Below are 20,276 nucleotides of genomic sequence, written 5' to 3'. Positions count from 1 at the left end.
ATTAGCGCCCACAAGTGGGGGCTAAACTGCTATATGCACGTAGCACTCACTATACCGACGCAGGAGATGGAAGCTTCACTTTCGCAATCACCTAATCGCCCCCAGCAGGACCGACAAGAAGCAGTGTGTGTTCGCAACCACCATACGGCTATTATAGCACGCTGCTGAGCAGAGTGGAAATATTGAAAAGGTACTTGGCCGCCCTTGATAACAGGTTTTTCTGTACTCAGAAGCTGTTAAGTTTATTGCCGACGCCTTGGCTATTCAAGTGAGCCACATAAGAGCCACTGTTGGCATTTACTAGACGTTAAACCCCACCCTGACTGGCCTACTTCATTCACGGTCTGCAAAGTATCAGTTAGCTCCTACATATTTAATATGCCACTGACTGCCCGTATGCAATTTTAAATGTGCTACAATGATGTGTCTAAGATGTGACATTATGCAGGTGCCCATTATTCATTATTGATTCATTCAAGCTTTGAAAACTGATTATTTCAACCGGCTTGTTTTTAGCTAGCATGTTTTTAACTGGCTCCTTCTCACTTAGTTTGTTCTCATTTAGTTTATTTACAATTAGCCTCTTTTAAGTTGGTTTGTCTTCAACTAGACTGCTTTAAACTACATTGTTGAAAGCACCAAAGCCATAGGCTATGCTTTCATTTGCATTGCGTTGTTTCATAAAAATGGAAGTCCATAAAAAAAATCATCGCCTCAGCAGCATCGGCAGCATTGCTACGACCCTTGCTGGGCAAATGCCTTTTCCATATCTCCCAAGTTTAGCAAAAAATAATTGTACAGATACTATATGAATGCAAAAACGCATTGAAACTCTAATATAATAAAATTTATAACCCAAATATTTAACCGCTCTCGGGAGGTAAAGGCAACAAATAAGTGTAAATGTCCGTATGTGCGCACCTCCCGAAAATTTGTGCGTAGCTGAAATTGTGACAAATACAGAAAACAACACACAAAAGAGATGGAAAAAAAACAGGTTTCTCGCGGTCTTCCCGGAGAACCATTCTGTGAATAAGGAAGGCGACAGTTTCGCTCCAGGAAGGAGTCGATATCGCAGGGCACCCGGAGCAAGTCACCAAGGAGTTCTCACTGCAGACACCGGCCGCCACCTGACTTTGTGCTGCGCTGGGCCGCGATCAGTTTGCGTGGTCACGGACGCAGAAATGGCCACAGCTCGGCAGCACGTCCGCACCCAAACCTAGGGACCAAGTGCTCTTTTGCTGTTTGCGCGCCTTCGCTTTTCTCACCTTTAGACGTGACCAAAAGGGAGGAGGAAATGCCGATTCCCCAGCTACAGCGATTTTCTTCTTTCTTCCGGATAAGAGTTGCCGAAGGCATCGATACCACCTTGGCTGTGTGACCTTGTGCTCTATTCTAAACGAGAACAAAGTGGAGCAGATAGAAAAAAATTCGCTAGGCTATTTTTTTTCTTTTTTATAGCCTCGGGAAAATGGGCCAGCTCGCTGAGCACCACTTTGCGCGCCTGTCTTCTTCATGTGAATAGATGACAGGAGAAAAATTCAAACGTGTTCGACAGCGAAAATACCCGTGCACGACAGTAAGCAGAAAAAAAATCAGCGTTAGCCATGCTTTTTACGCGCGCTTTTTCAAACGAGCTCTGCTGGTTGGGTGGTTGCATGAGCCCCAGGTAAAAAACTCAGATCTCCGCACACTGCCTGAAGCAGAAGAATGGCCTCTCTGTGGAACTAACACCACTGCGTTCAGCGAGCGGCGAGCGTGCTCCTTCCGTGTGCCTGCTCTTTTGAAGAGGCCGATTTGCTTTTCGAGAAAGAATAAACCAAGCATAAAGTGTGCGAACTACTCGCAAGTGTGAACACCAATTGTGCATTGTTGCAGGCACACTTTCTTTCTGTTTCTGCACAATCTTGTTGATTAGTTATGCCTTATCTTAATAATTTTTGTTTATTTCAGTCTGCTTTATTTTGTATCCCCGAATTATAATACGTTACTTTTCTTACAGCCAGTAGTTACGCTGGATTCTCTCGCCGGTAGGCAAGATAACCAAGTCATTGGCTGAAAATTCCGGTTTGCTCGTAATAGTTTGGGCATTGCAGAAATATTTCTAACCTCTTGCTTGCTCTATAGTTCATTAAACATAGTCATACGAAATATGAATACTCTATGAACAACCGCTGCATTATTCAGCAGTCTTTAATGCGCCAGCTGACAGGGAGACGGCGTTTCTGTGTCGATGGAGACTAGGCGATATTACAGGCCTACTGCCTTCCGGCATCAAAGCTACACTGGATTCAGTTAACTTCAAAGAGTGGAGAACTATCACATTTTCTTCACTCTTTGGTTTCATTGCTTAACTTACATGACTTTTCTTATCATGCAGGAACACTATTTATTGCTACGGCATCTCACATTTTCCTTTTTATTTTGCCATGTGGTAACATGGATCTCCCTCAGCTGAATAGAAGCTCCTAATATATTTCATTCTTTTAAAGTCATTCTTCAAGGACGGAGTTTCCAGCATTATCAAATCACTCAAAAAGAATCCAGAGCTGCCCTTCTCCTGTTCTGCAGTCGGACATAATGTGCCCTGTCTTTTGGCTCACCTTTGCTTTTTTGTTTTTTTGTAGTCATTGTATAATTTTGCTGTGTCGTGTTGTTCGTTCATCAGCGCCAAAATGTGCACAGTTTTTTAAACTTCACACTTCTGAGATCACTTCATCGATGACTGAGTATATGGCTCGGTATTGTAGATGGCGTAAACGCTTTCCTGCTGTGCAGACATCTCAAGAATATGGAGTGGGCGTCAAAAATGACAAAAGGCTTCAAATCAAATTTCGAGATTGGGATTACCTGGAGGCTGCGGAAAACGCGTATTGAACGCACGCTACGTTGTAGCCGGCTACTGCGCTATGTTTATTCCGCGCTAAGGTTCTCCGACAAAGTGCCTGGCGCCACGGGCCAGTACCCAGCCTAATGACCCACGACGCCCGGGATTTCAGCAGTAGCTTCATAACCCATGCCGGTAGCTGTAAACTAACGCGAGTCGGCGTACCATGGCTCGCCACACTTTGTGCTGAGACGTGATAGCATTTTTGCATGGGAAGTGTCATTGGAAAGGCATGGTAGCAGAATGGAATCTATGGAAAAATTTCGGGGCAATGTGGCCTTGTGGTTTTAACGAGAGGCAATGGCCGCGGTTATAGCATGAAGACATCAAATAAAATTGCTGGAGCCAGCACAGTCCTCCATAAAGACAGCAACAAAATTCCAATTAGGAAAGATATCAGGCAAGGAGATTCAATTTCGCCAATGCCATTCACTGCTTGCTTACAGGAGGCAATCAGATAGTTGGATTGGGAGCAGTGGGGTATAAGAGTTACTGAAGAATACCTTAGTAATCTGCTATTCGCTGATGGCATTGCCATGTTAAATCACTCAGGAAAAGAACTGCAAAACATGATCAATGAGTTAGACAGGTAGAGCAGAAGGGCAGGCATAAAACCGAAGAAACGTTCAAGTCTCGGAAGGGAACAGCAGTTTACAATTGGTAGCAAGATGCTGGAAGGGGTAAGGTGAACGTGACTACTTAGGGCAGGTAGTGACTGCAGATGCTAATCGCGAGAGAGAGAGACGTCTAAAAGAATAAGAATGGGGTGGAGTGCATTTGGCAGGGCCTCTCAGATCATGAATGGCAATCCACCAGTACTGCTCAGGAGAAAAATATATAGCACCTGTACTTTGATTGTACTCACCTATGGGGCAAAAATGGGGAGGCTAAAGAAGATGGTTTGAATTAAACGAAGCGAGCTACGAAGCGAGCTATGGAAAGAAACTTTAGTAACGTATGTTGCCAGGCTAGTTGGTTTTGCATTTTTGAAAAAGGCATGGCGCTGCACTTACGCGCATCTTCAGCTTTTTCAAGTGAATAGTTCCTCGTCTGTTTGTGCGTGTACTTGTAGCCCTTGTCTTTTTCGAAAATCACTTAGAAAGGAAAATTATAGATGTAACGTTAAGAGACAGGAAGAGGGCATAATTGGTCAGGAAAGAAATTTTCGTTTATGACATTCTAGCGAAGTTTAAAAAGAATAAATGGGCTTTTGTAGGGCATGTAATGCGAAGGCACGATAACCACTGTCGTTAAGAGCAACGAGCTGGATTCCAAGAGAAGGCAAGCGTAGCAGAGGGCGGCAGAAAGTTAGGTGGGCGGATGAGATGATGAAAATTGCGGGAATAGGGTTTCCGCAGCTGGCACAGGACAAGGTTAACTAGAGAGATATGGGAGAGACGTGTAATTAGTTTCCTACGCGACCACTCGCTTCGTCTTCTCCTAGCTGACAAAGAAGGCGGATTCGCTGTATTGCCTAGCTCATGGGAGAGACCTCTGTCCTCTAATGGGCGTAGCCTTGACTGCGTATTTATTAGATCCAGTGTTTCTGGGGCTTTTTTTGATGAAATCAAGTGCCGACAAGCTGTCAATAAAGATTTTAAATTCGTAATGTTGACTTTAAGACTCGATAAAATTTATTTCTATAATTATGGCTACTGTTTATGCTTAAATGTTTGTGGCCGGTTCAGTAAATGCTAACAAATATTCCTTGTTTTAATTTGTTGTGTAGGCAATCTCTTGCGATGTTTTCTGGAAAACTCTTTTAGCCATCAACGTTCTCTTTTTTTTTGTTAGGACTTACGCGACTCGAGTGGTCTCTTTCACTTCTCAGCGTACATGGCAGGACCAGAAGAAGCATCGTTTCGTCGACGCTTCCCAAGGAGGCAAGATGGACAGCCCGCGAGCGCTGTGAGAGCTGAAATTCATCAGAAGCGTCGAAATACCGGTAATCGCTAATACTCGCGCATCAGGCGCACAGTGTAACTGGGAGACCATGATGCATGGTACGATAAGATCTCACTGCAAATCATAATATAAGTTGTGGTATGATGTGGTACAATACTCAAGAAGGATGCCAAAAAGCCAGTGTTCAGTCCAACCGACGGCAGATGCTACCACCGCCAGCGCGACTTAGTCCAGAAACACGTTTATTATGGCTGGAAACAGGCACTGCATTAGACAGACAGACAGGAAAGCAGTTAAATGTCAAGATTGTTGAACGAAATAAATTGCCTCCAGATATTCCCAGAATTTGCGGCTATCTAATAAGTACGACACCATGCCCACCTCATTTACAGTTTCATGTGCAGGTGAACGTTCAATGCAGCACGTTGAATGCTTCGGGACGTTTAACTGCGAATTCTGCTTTGACCCCGCCGCTGTCCCCGCACGAGCCAGCCTCGCGTGCTTCGAAGAGGCTCAAGAAGAAGAACAGAGACTCGATCGAGGGTTGCTGCTCTCTCTCCGCTGCTGGGTATGTGCCAGCAACGTCTGAGGCCTTCCTTCCTTCCTTCCTTCCTTCCTTCCTTCCTTCCTTCCTTCCTTCCTTCCTTCCTTCCTTCCTTCCTTCCTTCCTTCCTTCCTTCCTTCCTTCCTTCCTTCCTTCCTTCCTTCCTTCCTTCCTTCCTTCCTTCCTTCCTTCCTTCCTTCCTTCCTTCCTCTCTCCCTCCCTCCCTCCCTCCCTCCCTCTCCGCTGTTCATGGTTGGCCTCGCAACCTTTTGCTTTGCACTTGCGACGTTCCCCTGCATGGCGTCTCTTGCTCACACAGGTAAGTTTCAAATAAACCGATTTCGAGCTATTCCAGCCCTAAATCCCGCTTTTGAGGGCTTCGGACATGGCGATGTTTTGGAGGACTTTTACGTAATTTTTTATCCTCATCGCTGCAGCACTAATTTAACACCTTATCCGAGGTATGACATGGATCAAGAACACGCTCTTCGATACAAATACGCTTTTGTCCTTACCTCTCGACGTTAATTAAGCGTGAGATGGAGGAGTCAGTAAGAGGAAGAAATCAAGTGCAAGCCCAAAAAATTATTTTTGGTTATCTGCGTCCTGCGCTCATATTTGACCTTCCCGCTCCTATTTTTGGCCTCCTGCTGTAATCGTTGAGCCAATGCGGAGCACTCAACACTACTTCATGCCGCGGGCGTTACCCTTGTCCAGAGGCGATCTTTCCTTCTATTCCAGTGCCCGCCTCGCCCGCCATGACAACTTTGAGGTCACATGCTTGCACAGACGCTTCGAGCAATGTGCACTTAAGGGCTTTTAAAAAGAACTTGTTTCAATTTATTCCGACATGTGCGAGGTTCTGAAAAAAGGGTCGATAAATTCCCTAGGTCTATTTTTACGTGAAAGGCGCAGAGTAGGAGTCGGGAGGTTGTTATGTTATGCACAGCACTTCAAAAGCTGTTTTTCTGCAGTTAGCTTTCACCACGGCCGCGTAACTCTAGATTCATTCTTCATATTTGGCGATGGCGTATACAGCTCGTTCGGTCGAAAAGCCGTCCGCGTAGTCGGCACCACTGTAGAAAAATAATCGAGGGATGCGTAAAAAATCGGGGGCACCACATCTTATCACACACTTCAGAAACAATCGCTTAAAAAAGCAGTGTTCGCTCCGTGCCGCCGGAACAGTGTTTCTTTGGTTTCGCTGGCCAAGAACGGAAAGTTATCACCGTCGCCTGCAATTGCATATATTTATCAGGTGGAGCACCATAAGCAACCGCTACCTCACACAAAGGGGAAGACTGATGCTGTATGCCGTAGTCTCACATACGTCATTACATGATTTGTTCTGAAAAAAATAATTCTCACATGCAAGTTCTCAAATGCAAATACAAGGATACAAGCTCGTCACTAAAATTATACAAAATACAATATATTTTGAATGCCATCACCTCCACGTTTCAATACAGACATGTACGCTACCTGCAGTGAAGAAAAAGCACCAATTAAGTTTAGATAATTACTCTGGTTACGGTGACAATTCTCCTAGCTACATAACTCATTTCTACATTGCTACATAATTCATTCCTAGCTACATAGCTCATAATCCTAGCTACATAACTCATTTACAGTAATGACTTTTGTGTATGGCTCTCGGTATTTTTTCTTAAATCCTTAAGGCTTATTTTTGAACACTCTGTAAGCAGCCCTGGCAGTAAAAACAACCGATAAAAGCATAATATATAAAAATTCTGAAGGTGTGCTAGATATGCAGTTAGTTTCTTATGCAGGAATGCCAAGAAAAAACAACGCCAGAAAAGATTTTCGTATCCTCCTTTATGCACGCAGCACTTGTTCTCAATGACTTCTTGCAGCATTACGAGCCGCTCTCGTACGTGCCCGTCCACGTGGTCAGAGGGCGCTGGAAGCGCTCGACTGCAGAACGTCGATCCATGCGCAACGTTCAGCTGGCATTCGGAGCCCACAACAGGTGAGATTAAGCTGACGTTTTCCACAGCTTGTAGTTAGACTAGATCAGGGGCCTCCAAACTTTTCGTTCCCAAGGCCGAATTGTACATTCGTCAAAGTTACGAAGGCCAAACAATATACAAATATACAAAAATAAAAGTACAATATCAAATAGTAAAGAAAAAGGTTCTATGCGACTTCTGCACCTTCTTAGGTGCCACACCGTCAGAGACGGTGTAGAAGCAACGTTTAGAAACAGTAGCGCTTGTGAGAGATGTAAAAGTGATGCTTTCTGTACAGGAATTTGCATACAGCAAATTGAGCACAGAGCGCAACATGGAATTGACTACAGGCAAATTCTTTCCTCGTCGGCATAGCCGAAGATGCAGGGCATTTAAACCTAGCCCAGAACAATTTTCCAGGCTCCGTGGCTCGGTTTTAAAGACATAGGAGCGCGACTTATATTTTGCGTCACCCAATCCCGGTAAATTCACCACATGATTGGTTTAAAAACCTCGTGTTGCACCTTCCAGTTTCACTAAGGTTCATAGCCCTATCTGTAAAGTAGATAGTGAAAATGAAATCTCAAATCTGACATTCCTAGAAGGAGCCGCAAAATGATTCTCCCGCTGGGTGACGCGCCACGTCCAACAACTTCCGCTGGGTTATACAAACTCTCTCCCCTACGGATAAAAAATGAATCACCTGAAAACACACTGAAACATTTACACGTGTGCGCCGGTTTCCCGAAGATCCGTGACCTTGGCGTCTGCCGGAATTAGGACAGTTATCGGAGTCAAACGAGCCGCTACAATCGCGAACAATAAATGGAACCGCTGAACCACGTTAAAATGCGAGTTGATGTTCCGGGGACTGCTGACCTAGCTAGCGTCTGCCGTAATCCGGTTTGTAATATAACACAAACGGACCCTTATTGTATTTTTAACGAGTGGTGGCATCCTTTCTGTCCAGCTGGGTTTTTCTATGCAAGTGCGTTTTCCGATATTTAATGACGTTCAGTGATTCCGGTTGTTGGACTCATTACAGAACCCCAGCAAGCCGCACTATCGGCGACAAGTCGTCAATTTTTTGTCCCCGCCAAGAACGAGTGCCTGACTCTGTTTCGTCTGCAATGTTTACGCGACAGGAGGTCTGCCGATCTTCCGAACGTGGTGTTCGTTGCCCGGTTGCGCCACATCTGGTGTCCATTAAGACGACGGGGCGGTCGTCGTGCGCTGGCTCCGTCGGTGGAGCAGATCTGAAATGAAAAAATGAAAATTGGATTTTGGGGAAAGGGAATGGCGAAGTATCTGTCTCACATATCGGTGGGCACCTGACCCGCGCCGTGAGGGAAATGATAAAGCAGGGAGTGAATGCAAAAGAGGAAGAGGTGCCATAGTGGAGGACTCCGCAATAATTTTGACCACCTGGTGATCTTTAACATGCGTTGACATCGCACAGCACACGGGCGCCTTTGCGTTTCGCCTCCATCGAAACGCGGTACCCGGGTACTCCGGATCAGTAGCCGAGCGCCCTAACCACTGAGCCAACGCAGCGGGTGCAGATTTTACCCCTCTTTACGCATCTGTTGTGAAGAGGCCAACAAACCACCTAAATCTGTCGCCCGTGCCTTTGCGCGCGGCTGCGCCGTGCCCTGAAAGGGAATTTCGGGAGTCTTGGGCGAACCTGCCCCCCTCTCGCTACGCCGAGGCCTGAGCTGATCAGCGCTGAGTAAGCTTCTTTGAGCTCCTCTCGCCGACTCTAGCTGGTGGGTAACGGGGAGACTGTAACAGCCAGGCGCTGAGAATAACCAAAGGATGAATGGTCCTATGACCCTGCATGCATCCATAGCTCCCTTAGTGACGAACAGCTCCCCGGCGAAGTTAATTCTCCCAGCCACAAGGAAATGTTGACTACGTGCAGCGCATGCAAACCCTTTACACAAATAATGATAACATTAGTTATAAAGGGTATCTATCCTTGGTTTCTTTTTAACGCTGAAGGATTGCACGCTGAATCTAGCAGATGTAACTACATGTGTTGTGTATTTTGTGTAATCTTCTAGAGAGTTGAGGCTGCGCCTCCGGCAGGACCGGTCCGCTTTCTCCGACGACTTCATCCTCCAGGTTCAGACCGGTTCAGTTTCTCCCAGCCTTGACCATCTCTATTCGGGCTGTGTCATGGGTAAGATCTGGTACGATGTGACTCGAAGTGCCCGATACAAACTAGCCCAACAGATGTAATATTCTAACACCCTTTCGTTCAGGTTTTTTTCAGTTATCGCCACTTCCCACTTAGTGCATCGCAGTCATCGAATGCCAATCTCAGAAGCCTGCCTGTAACAGCTGTAGGATTTTATTACATTTAGGCGCAGATACTTTGGTCCAGAATATTCCGGTGCATGTTTTTGCAAGTCACTGCCACAGTGCTAAATGCTATGTTAGCAATGATCAGAACACAACTGTGCTCATTTATAAATTTTCGTTCATCCATTTTTCTCATTTAGTTAAACGCAATGGCTGATCGTGAAACTTCAGTCCACGAACCTTTTTCCGCACAAACTGGAGTACCTGGTTACGCTCAGCTATGCGGTACCTAAGCTTGTTCAACTTAAATGGGCGCGAAACTTTATATAGACAGAGAACGAACATCAGGGCCACATGTTCTCATTCATCCTATACGATATCATCGAGCCAGTTTGAAGTGATGGCAGAGAAAATTGCCCAGTCTCATGAATGCGCTGCACGTGGCATGAGTACGGAGGTTTACAGCGCCTCCGTTCATATATTTAGCGCAAGCTGGGTCACTTCTGCAGACTAGCTTGAAGAGTGGCTTCTAACCAGGGGCGCCCGGAAGTCGCGTCGTCGGGTCCATCATAACCGGCGTGTTCAGCGGAAACATCTCGCTGTCTCGCGAGGAAGAAGAATTCTACGTGGAGCGTGCCGGCAGATTCTTCCCGGACTCGGTGCCCTTCCACTCGCTCATCTACTCGGCACGCGACGTTAGCTTCGCCGGTGGACGCTGCGGGCTTTACGGGGCCACCAAGGACGCCCTGGACCGGATACGGCACCGCTACAGGCGGCAGCAGTTAACAATACTGCAAGCAGTCATTGCTAACGTAACACAGTAGACACAAACCAGCAAATAATTACTTTAGGCGGTCCATGTTTCTCATCAGGATCTCTTGCTTTTATGGCAGTGCTCTACACCTAGCACCCCTATGCATGGCGCCGCTGACTGTCTGAAACACTAATACCTTTTAACATGCCAAATCTTTATAATTAAAAAACCTGTGAGGCCAGCAGTGCAAGCTGCAGTGCATTCGGTGCACTCAAATTTGACCGCTGCTCACAGAAACTTTTTGACTAAACAGGAAATTGCATTACCTTCTCCATGGTGCCGGCATTATATAGAGTACAGATCAGCAAGATACAGACGTTGGTCCTTAGTGTGTGAAAAATCGCTCTACAGCTAGTTTGACTCCGCGGTAAATACTTTAAAAGCCACGTGCTTAGCCTGCAAAAGAAGTTCTTTACAGCAGTGCAGCAGCGCGTTCAAGTGCTGTTGGTGTTAACTGTGTTGCCTACATTACACCGTAACACGAGGGAGACAAAGACAAGTCTTCTTGTCAAAACGTTGGCAAGCGCCCTGTGGCTTCCCGATACCTTGTTCACTTTGTGTGTGTCAAGAAACCATCTGCCTGCCGCCTTTCTACCACGGGAGTAAATTTAGTTTCAGCTCGAACCCTGAAAATTATGCATCTGCTGAGCACAAGTTTCCCACTGAAATTCGTTGGTTGTCTATATCACAAAAAAAGTCGGCATAGACACTTAGGAGTAGAAGACGGGAGGTCAGCAAACTATGTCTTTATGCCTGATCTCGGAGGCCATGGCTCATATGTAGCTGTAATCTGTCTCATGGCTTGAGGTGTGGCTTTAAACTTCATTCTCTAAATCAGATCGTAATTTTCCTTTATGTATAACTTGACACCCATAGAGTTGTTATACTAACTTCGTGTTATAATCCCCCATATGAGATTTGAGTTGCGTCTTTTAACTGCTGAATATATAACTCCATAAGTTACAGCACCATATCACAGCGCTGCTGCTGACGCGGCTCTATTTCGCAGCGTTGCTCGTTTTGTACGAATGTGCGCAAAATTACCGAGTGTTGGTACAAATATTCAATTCTTAATCTATTTCATTCTGTTAATATTCAATTCTTAGTCGAGTCGGTTTTTTAACTACACTCTTCCTATACGATTCAGTAGCGAAGCTACAATCTTTGTGTCCGATTGGATTTGGAACAAATACTATTCTCGAACCACTAGTCGCTAAACCTTCCCTAGTCGTATCCCGTAGTATTCACTTCGAGTGTAATATGGGCGTTTCTCATATTGTTTCACTCAACCAGCCTCAGAAGCAGCAACGGCTAAAGCGGTCTGCGCGACACATCGATTTAGAGATGGCGACAAGGGCAGGGACGGTTCAGAGAACTGCCACGACGCACGATTTGAAGATCCAGGCCGGAAACATCCGGGCATCAGCACCGCGCCGAAGCCGCGTCTTGTCTGCGTCCAAGAAGTCGCGGAAGACGTACGTGCAGTGAGTGTGTAACCTGGAGACCGCCATCGACCACACGTTGTTCGAGGCCGTGGCTTCGTGGCAGGGGGGCGGCCAAGAGAGGAAGCTCGGGACTGACCAGCATGGTGTCGAAGCACGCCAACGCCATCTCGGACATGTTTGGAAGTAGAAACTACAACGGCATCACCGATATAAGATTCGAGGTGCTGCGACGCGTGGTGAGAACTACTACTACTCGCGCCGAAGTCAGAAGGAAATTTGTTTGCGTCCACAATTCTCCGTTCGAATTTTAGGGTTTTCTCAACAAGCGGAAGGCGGCCTCGTTGATCTCAAAGAAAATCTCACAGCGAAAAAATACTCTTTACTTTTTAAGTATTTAGTATTAAAATCAGTTTCACTAGCCTGCTATTGTTAGATTTCTCACGCCTGCCAAAAGAAGGTTCTTGCTTTCAAGGGAACAAAGGACTGCTCCGGCCCCATCCGCTTTTTGTTGTGAGGAACACTCAATTGCATTCTTCTTTCTGGCATTTTTGATGGTTGTTTAGCCGCAACTGAAGTTTTTATTTCTAAGAAAATTGAATTTAATAAGGCATTTCGCCTCCCCCCCCCCCTCCCTTTCACCCCATCAAACTATTGTCGTCAAGAGGAGGAATGACCCCTTGTATACACGTAGACCCCCGTGGAAGTGAAATCAAGTGTAGCCCACTATCGTGGAGCTGCGCGAAAAAAGTGTATTCATGTAAACGCAGTTCTATTCCGTAAACGGCCAGTGGACGCCATAGACGTACAGTTTAACTTCAGTTTAACGAAGTCAAAACTAGCATGTGATTTCTTTGTTAAAGCAGTTTCCTCGTTACAGCCGTAAGAGAGCTTTGGCTCAGCTGTTGCATGTATATAGCCCCATAAGCCGCCGTGTAGACTAAGGACAGAGAAACTAGCGTTCAGTATACCTCCAAAATGTTTTGGAGAAATTTTCAGCAGGCGCACCTCCTTTCGTCAACTTTCGAGAAATGTTCGGCACACTGCGGCAGCTCTGCGACCTAGTTCAAGAAGGATTAATTCACGCGGAAAAATATTTTCTCCGCTCCGAGTACTTCGCGGCACATTAAAACAGTTTCTTGGTTTTCCTAAGAATATATAGCTTAGGTGTGCTCTAGCACGTGTAGCAAACTTTAATGAAATGGAAGAGCCGCAAACAGTTAATGTACACTTTTTCTTGTTCGAGCAATACATAAAGAGCATGAGAACAAGAAAGCTTTCTTGCTGGAGTGAAGCGTTAGCAGGACTATGACACGTGGTGGTGGTAGTGATAAACATATTGAATAAACAACTTTGCGTTGACACCGACCTGGGAAGGTGCTTCTACTGCTAATGTCGGAGGATGCCTGAACTATGACAATTCAATCGTTGCAAAGCACTCAGCGTATGTTTCTAAAAACAGCATTTCTTGAAGTATAATGGCCTATGTAAAGAATAGGCGGTATGTGTTAAGAAATGTCGCTGAGCACACGTGACTAAGTGGTGCATTTCAAGCGCGAGGAGCTTTTTCAGTGAATCATATACGGCATGCGTATATGGTGGTATCGTGCCTTCTTGTCTGTGAAGACAGAGAGGATGGGGGGGAGGGGGGGGGTATGCGTTTCATTTTATTGAGAGTATTTTTTTCTTCGTAATTGCACCCTTGACCCCGCTTTGACCGGCATCAGTCTGGGGGCATAAGATTCAAATAGCATAGAACTAAAACAATTGTAGCATAGCAACATTGCATTGGCTGCATGCCTTCCATCCATTACTTATAAACAAACTGAAAACAAAGCACGGTGAACTGCACCTAGAAAACAGTGCCGGAAAAAATGACCTTGTTGTTCTCGCTGTTCACCCGTACACGCGATCAGAAATCTATATTCATCTTCAACGTAGCACATAGTGGACATAACTTTTGAAACGCAGAAAGGTGGAGCTTACTCTGTCAACAATCAAGCGGCAGTGATTGACAAACATTTATATCGTCGCATCTGCGCAAGCAACATGAAATAGGCAAATCTCGCATGCCGCTAGCGCTCAAAGCAGAAAACTGCGCTTATAGTTTTTCTGTTTACTACATGCGCAAAAATCCTCATTCTAGCAGTCCCTGTTTTAAATTCTCCCCAAAGCTGGAGTCGACCATCTACCGCTCCACCTTAACATACACCGTTTTAAAAAGCGAGACAGGAATTTAGCCTGTTTCTGAATTGTTTCTTTATACCCTACACGCCAAAAAAAAAATCTGGCTCATGAGAGGCTGCCCATATACTGGTTATGTGCAGTAACTTCAACTTGGCGTATCGAATGAGTACGGAAGCGTTAAGGACTTTTATCAACTGGCAGCTAATCATGAAATGGCCGGTGGAATTGATTTTCGGCACGTTATATCTCTTCGTAAGAAAATCGTGTCTGACAAAAACAAGAGCGATTACAATGGATTCAGTAGAGCTTCCAAGAATTTCTGCACCTTTATTATATCCATTATTCTTTATGGCGAGATTTGAGTGAATGATGGCTGTATATCTTACTTCCTCCCGTTTAGCGCCTTCGGTATCGTCGTCGTCCCATACCGCAGTAGAAAGAGTGACATCTATAACCATACGTATACTACCCTCCAAGATTGAGTATGCCCAGCCTACGTGTCCGGTGCCTCCAAGAACTATCCGTGTGTGTTCAGCGTCAGTTCAGTGGCAGTAGCCAATTATATACAGTGGCAACAGCACTCATGCGTGTCTTCATGCCGAGTTAATCAAATCACGAGCGTGAAGGGTGCGCGGCTGTAATATTTCTTTGGCTTAACTATCTTAAAAAAGCTCTGTTTTTAGCAAGAATATGCTCTTTTCCATTCGAACGATCTACTCTATCAATGCAGGCAAACTTCAAATCGGCTTCAGTGTTCCTTTCAAGGAAAATGGTAGGGTTCCGGAAAATTTGCTAGATAGTGAGCGGTGGTGTTCTAGTAATTTGACGCATGTAGATCTCAGCGAAATGGGGTGAGAGGTGGTACATACCACATCTGCGTTTCCCTAACAATGATTATTAAAAAATGAGCTCTCATGGTTATCAATCTGAGGAAGTAATTCCGCAGTAATTGTGCTTTTAGCATGATCCCAATACCTCCTTCCCTCGATCCACGATCCCTACGAAATACAGTATCTTACGTGATGGCGATACCAGTATTTCGCCGCAAACACCATCATGCATCATGTTTGTGACAATTGCAATGCTTGGGTCATATCTGAAGAGAAGGAATTCAAGTTGTCCTACCTTACTTACTATACTTTTGGCACTGAAATTTAGTACTCTGAGATATTTGACATCAGAGCATATCCCATAATAAATAAATAACATAAATAAACAAAAAAGATATGTCATTCGTTACCAGACGTTATGCGTTCGCGGCTATGAAATAACCTGGTTGTGGCAGTCCGCCGATGTTGTAATGTTGAGTTAAAATGAGTCTGTTTGGTGCATTTTGGTCATGATATGCTCTGAGGGGATGTCTGTGGGCCAGATTTAAAGCAAACGGCAGGAAACAATTCCAGATGATGAAGTGTCCGGGGTGTGCTACCCGTTTAAACAACGTTACTGCTTATTAAGATATATTAAACATTATATCGATTCTCATTGCGCACGATTCTTGCTTTTTATGGGTCATGTGTCGTGTGTGCAAAATTTACTACAGGGAACGAGCTCAGTCGAACCCGACCGCGGCGGCCGCGTTACGATAGAGGGGAAACGCAAAAGGCGCCCGTGTGCTGTGCAATGTCAGTGCACTTTAAGGATCCCCAGGTGGTCGAAATTATTCCGGAGCCCTCCACTACGCCACCTCTTTCTTCCTTTTCTCTCAGTTCCTCCTTTACCCTTCCCTTACAGCGAGGTTCAGGTGTTGGCCGAGATGTGAGACAGATGCTGCGCCATTTCCTTTCCCCAAAATCCGATTTTTTATTGTGCTCAAATTTATTACAGCCACTGAGTGTTACTGCATGCTGGTCTTGAAAATCTCGAGCTGGGAGGACTGGGAGGTCCTGCGCATGTCTGCAGACCTGACATCGCAGCTTGCTGCGGTGACTCGGGCTGCCGAAGTCATGTCCCGGCATGACCTACTTGATGCAGTGCGGGACCGCGCAGTAGCCCAGGGACCCAGCAGGGTCTAAAACTCACTTGTTCAATAAAGTTTTCCTGTCTGTCTGTCTGTCTGTCTGTCTGTCTGTCTGTCTGTCTGTCTGTCTGTCTGTCTGTCTGTCTGTCTGTCTGTCTGTCTGTCTGTCTGTCTGTCTGTCTGTCTGTCTGTCTGTCTGTCTGTCTGTCTGTCTGTCTGTCTGTCTGTCTGTCTGTCTGTCTGTCTGTCTGTCTGTCTGTCTGTCTGTCTGTCTGTCTGTCTGTCTGTCTGTCTGTCTGTCTGTCTGTCTGTCTGTCTGTCTGTCTGTCTGTCTGTCTGTCTGTCTGTCTGTCTGTCTGTCTGTCTGTCTGTCTGTCTGTCTGTCTGTCTGTCTGTCTGTCTGTCTGTCTGTCTGTCTGTCTGTCTGTCTGTCTGTCTGTCTGTCTGTCTGTCTGTCTGTCTGTCTGTCTGTCTGTCTGTCTGTCTGTCTGTCTGTCTGTCTGTCTGTCTGTCTGTCTGTCTGTCTGTCTGTCTGTCTGTCTGTCTGTCTGTCTGTCTGTCTGTCTGTCTGTCTGTCTGTCTGTCTGTCTGTCTGTCTGTCTGTCTGTCTGTCTGTCTGTCTGTCTGTCTGTCTGTCTGTCTGTCTGTCTGTCTGTCTGTCTGTCTGTCTGTCTGTCTGTCTGTCTGTCTGTCTGTCTGTCTGTCTGTCTGTCTGTCTGTCTGTCTGTCTGTCTGTCTGTCTGTCTGTCTGTCTGTCTGTCTGTCTGTCTGTCTGTCTGTCTGTCTGTCTGTCTGTCTGTCTGTCTGTCTGTCTGTCTGTCTGTCTGTCTGTCTGTCTGTCTGTCTGTCTGTCTGTCTGTCTGTCTGTCTGTCTGTCTGTCTGTCTTGAAAACAAATACATTTCATTTAATTTCTCTTCTAAATATAAAGCATCACGACATGCGTACTGACGGCTCCTCGCAGCGCTGCTGGTACCTGACGCTGGCGGCGGTCATCTTGTATGGAGCGGCGGCGGTGGTGTTCTTGCATGCGTGCGCCGTTCACACGCCGAGCAGCAACCCGCACATGGTGCCAAAGATGAGGCTGGGGCAAAGTGCGCGCCACACCGTGTCTTTCCTAAAGGGGATGACGCGCCTGTGATTGCTGCACGTGCTTCGAAGAACCCTCCCCAACTCACCATTTATATTTGGGAGGTGATATCGAAAAAAGCTTGCAGTCTGCCTTACGTGGAGGGCATATTGTATTGAGAATGAACTCCTTTAACCGTGGAAGAGGAATTTAAATTAAGTACAAGGCAGAGAAAGACAATCTAAGGTTGAAAATGTGTTAAATTTATATATTTTAGGATTAGCAACCCATCGAGAATTGCGTGCCGAAGAGGACTACGTAAACGTTGGTCAATGAAGCAAATTCGAGTTGATTAGAGCGTGTAATAACAGCGCAACACCGACGTAAGGGAACTCTGCGAGGAAGAAGGTAGGGAAATGTTCTCGTGAGCCTCAAGACTCGTACCGGCTCAGCAAGCATTTCCTTTTTGGGCCTCAATCTTTTACACACAAGCCGCCATTATTAGTGGCATAAAGTTGTGATTTTTTATCGTTCTGAATTGCTCAAAAGAATAAGCAATCTTATTGCACGCCTAAGACCAGGTTTTGTGTTTCACATACATCATGGTCATGAGTCTTGCCAACTATGGAAAAACTTATTCGTCCTCTGTGTACATTGCCTTTTCACAAGATGAGAACTGATCATCTCCTTGAGGTGCTGCTTTTTGCAAAAACGATTGCAGACATACCTTGACTCTTGATGAAAGTGAAATATCGCTGACCTTGCAATGTTAAGCGCAGGCTATGTCTTCAGACCCCACAATTTGAAATGTGTGGACGCTACAGAAGCGAAATTTGAAAGCAGTGCCCCTATTTACTAACTTTCAATTTGGTACTGTCAGGTTCGCTGCAAACGAGAGTAATTTGTTTTCTTCATCCCTTGTGTTAAATGTTCACGTTGTGGATGAAGTGTTCTGCATCACTTCCAGTTTGGGCTCTCAGAGGTGGTTGCATGGTCGAATTGTTCTCAATTTTCGTGGATGTGTGGAGAAATAAGACGGGCTCTATTTTTGGTTAAAATTTTTACGAACCCCCTCTCAAGCATTCTAACTTACAGCATATATTGTAAGTTTGTAGCTGATGGCCAAAAACCATGTTAAAAACAGAGGAGATTAGTGGCAAAAAAAAATCTCGTTGGCAATTCTTGCACTCTTCCCAGGGAACAAAGCGCCATGATGTAGAAATGCTTTAAGTAGCCAGAAAAGTCTGATTGCTTATCGATGTTTTAAGCTCCTGCTTGTTATGTGGGAAATTCAGGGTTCGATCGCCGTGAAACAAGGCACCCATATATCATTCTTTGATTATGATTCCCCCTACTGCTTTGAAATGGGGCTTTAGAGCTGACATTATGCAGGTCAATTATGTTATCTTTTGCGCTCTTTGCCCAGGCTACCTTTGTGCAATTAAAATGAATTAACAGTCATGAAAGCGTAATAAACTACATAAAGTGAGCAGAAGTAACACTCTTTTCCGTAATCTTTCACTTCCCTATCTCTTTCTCACAGCTTTCCAATTTTCTCTTTTCTCCATCATCCTGTTTTCCTGACGGCTAAGGGGCGGCCTTGTGTGGTGTGGCCAGCCAAAGATACGTCTTATTTGGTTATAGCAGTATTGTACAGCTGCGGAAGCACTTCACCCTAAGTTGATCTCCCGTGTCCTTCTTAGGGCTCGATTGTGGGTTGCTAGCGCCACTGCCGAAAACAACAGTAATGTTATGGATTTTCCCCTAAATAAAATAACCCGAGCGGCCTCTAAATAGAGTTTGCAGTGATGTATGGCATCAGTTATTTGTTCATATAAAAGAAAACATCCTGTACTATCATGTGATCCATATTAATATGACTGACAAACCAGCTCGACAGATTTTGCTTTTCCTGGAAACTAAATGCCTTGCTTAACATATTAGGCCTGCGGTATAAAGTCACCAATATGTCTAGTGATCTCGAGAAAGTCTGTGACAAACTCCAGTGGTAAAAATTGCTCAGACTCCTGTCTTTTGGTGACATTGCAGTAATTGGAAGCCCACATAGATCTCTGAACAATGTTCGTGGAGTTATTTCTAAGAATGATTTAATACACATCACAGAAACAAGTATCCTACATTGTCCCAAAGCACAAAGGGTTACCAATGTCAACAAAATCAAAATCTTCTGTAAAAACAAGGAATCCCCAACAAATATCTCATCCTGACATTTAACTATAGCATTCTGCTTCAGTCAAAGTTGACTAAGAAAAAGTTGGAGTTAGACATTTCGACATTTCATTCCAAACCCGGCGCTGCTTTAAATGCCAAAAGTGTGCCCATGGTTCTTTGAGCTGCAGTGAAAAGCCAATTTGTGCAAAATGCGCCGCCAAAGGCTATTCCTGAGATAACTGTAATGCCGAAGCACGTTGCGCAATCTGCGTTGGTGGGCACCCGCGTGCCCACGATCGTGACTGTCTTGGAAAAATTAAATCATAACACTTCACGTTAAAGTGAACGTCTCCTTCCGAGAAAAGAGAAAGCACTCTTTATGCTTAATTAGTTCGTACGGCATTGCAGGCAAGGATTCGCTTGACATCGGCTCTACTTGAGCACTCCCAAGCTTGTAGCACATAATGCCAAAAAAGTTGTTTTTTTCCGGCTTTGTGGCAAAAACCACGGACCCACAAACTACGCTCTCATTCGACCATTCATTAGAATGAGGATACGGTTTGCGCTGAATCCGTCACTTTTTGTGCACCTTGCGAGCACTTCCTGTGCACAGTTCTATGTTTTACTGGGCAGGGGAAGCAGCAGCTTTTCTACACCATCATATACGCAAGACTTGCACGGCTAAAACAGTATCTGCACAAATCGACCGGCCAAACGAAGTCTCGCATCGATAGTTGGAGAGCCAGCCTAATGCTGAAATGCTTCCGCGCGCATTCCCGAGATGGCGCGACGAATGTTTGAGGGAGAGGAAGCAAGAGGAGAATATCGCGGCTCGTTACCTTTCCCTTTCTTTCTATTGGTACGGGCGCTTCACGCGGCCGGAGGAGAACGCATTCACGTTCCTGTCATTCGTAGGCATCGCTCTTAGGAAGCATGTGCTGGTGTCACTGGTATCTCCCTTGACCTCTACACCTGAGCTTTGCAGTGTGTTCTACGGCGCTGCGGACTCTACGGTTGTGCGCG

The 20,276-nt window shown here is 45.4% G+C and overlaps 1 protein-coding gene across 1 annotated transcript; it reads left to right on the top strand.

Moving 5' to 3' along the window:
• The first annotated feature begins 5,633 nt into the window (after window positions 1-5,633).
• Window positions 5,634-17,153, top strand: LOC144094504 (disintegrin and metalloproteinase domain-containing protein 10-like). Its single transcript, XM_077628426.1, has 7 exons — window positions 5,634-5,655; window positions 7,185-7,326; window positions 9,370-9,488; window positions 10,148-10,422; window positions 11,718-11,908; window positions 11,973-12,105; window positions 16,977-17,153. Exons 1-7 carry the CDS (start codon window positions 5,634-5,636, stop codon window positions 17,151-17,153), a joined length of 1,059 nt encoding a protein of 352 aa, XP_077484552.1.
• Window positions 17,154-20,276: the final 3,123 nt, after the last annotated feature.

The sequence above is a fragment of the Amblyomma americanum genome, chromosome 6 (assembly GCF_052857255.1).
Source record: "Amblyomma americanum isolate KBUSLIRL-KWMA chromosome 6, ASM5285725v1, whole genome shotgun sequence".
Classification (NCBI taxonomy): Eukaryota; Metazoa; Arthropoda; class Arachnida; order Ixodida; family Ixodidae; genus Amblyomma; species Amblyomma americanum.
Note: the sequence above shows the minus strand (reverse complement) of the source record. Positions and strands in the feature narration are given on the sequence as shown.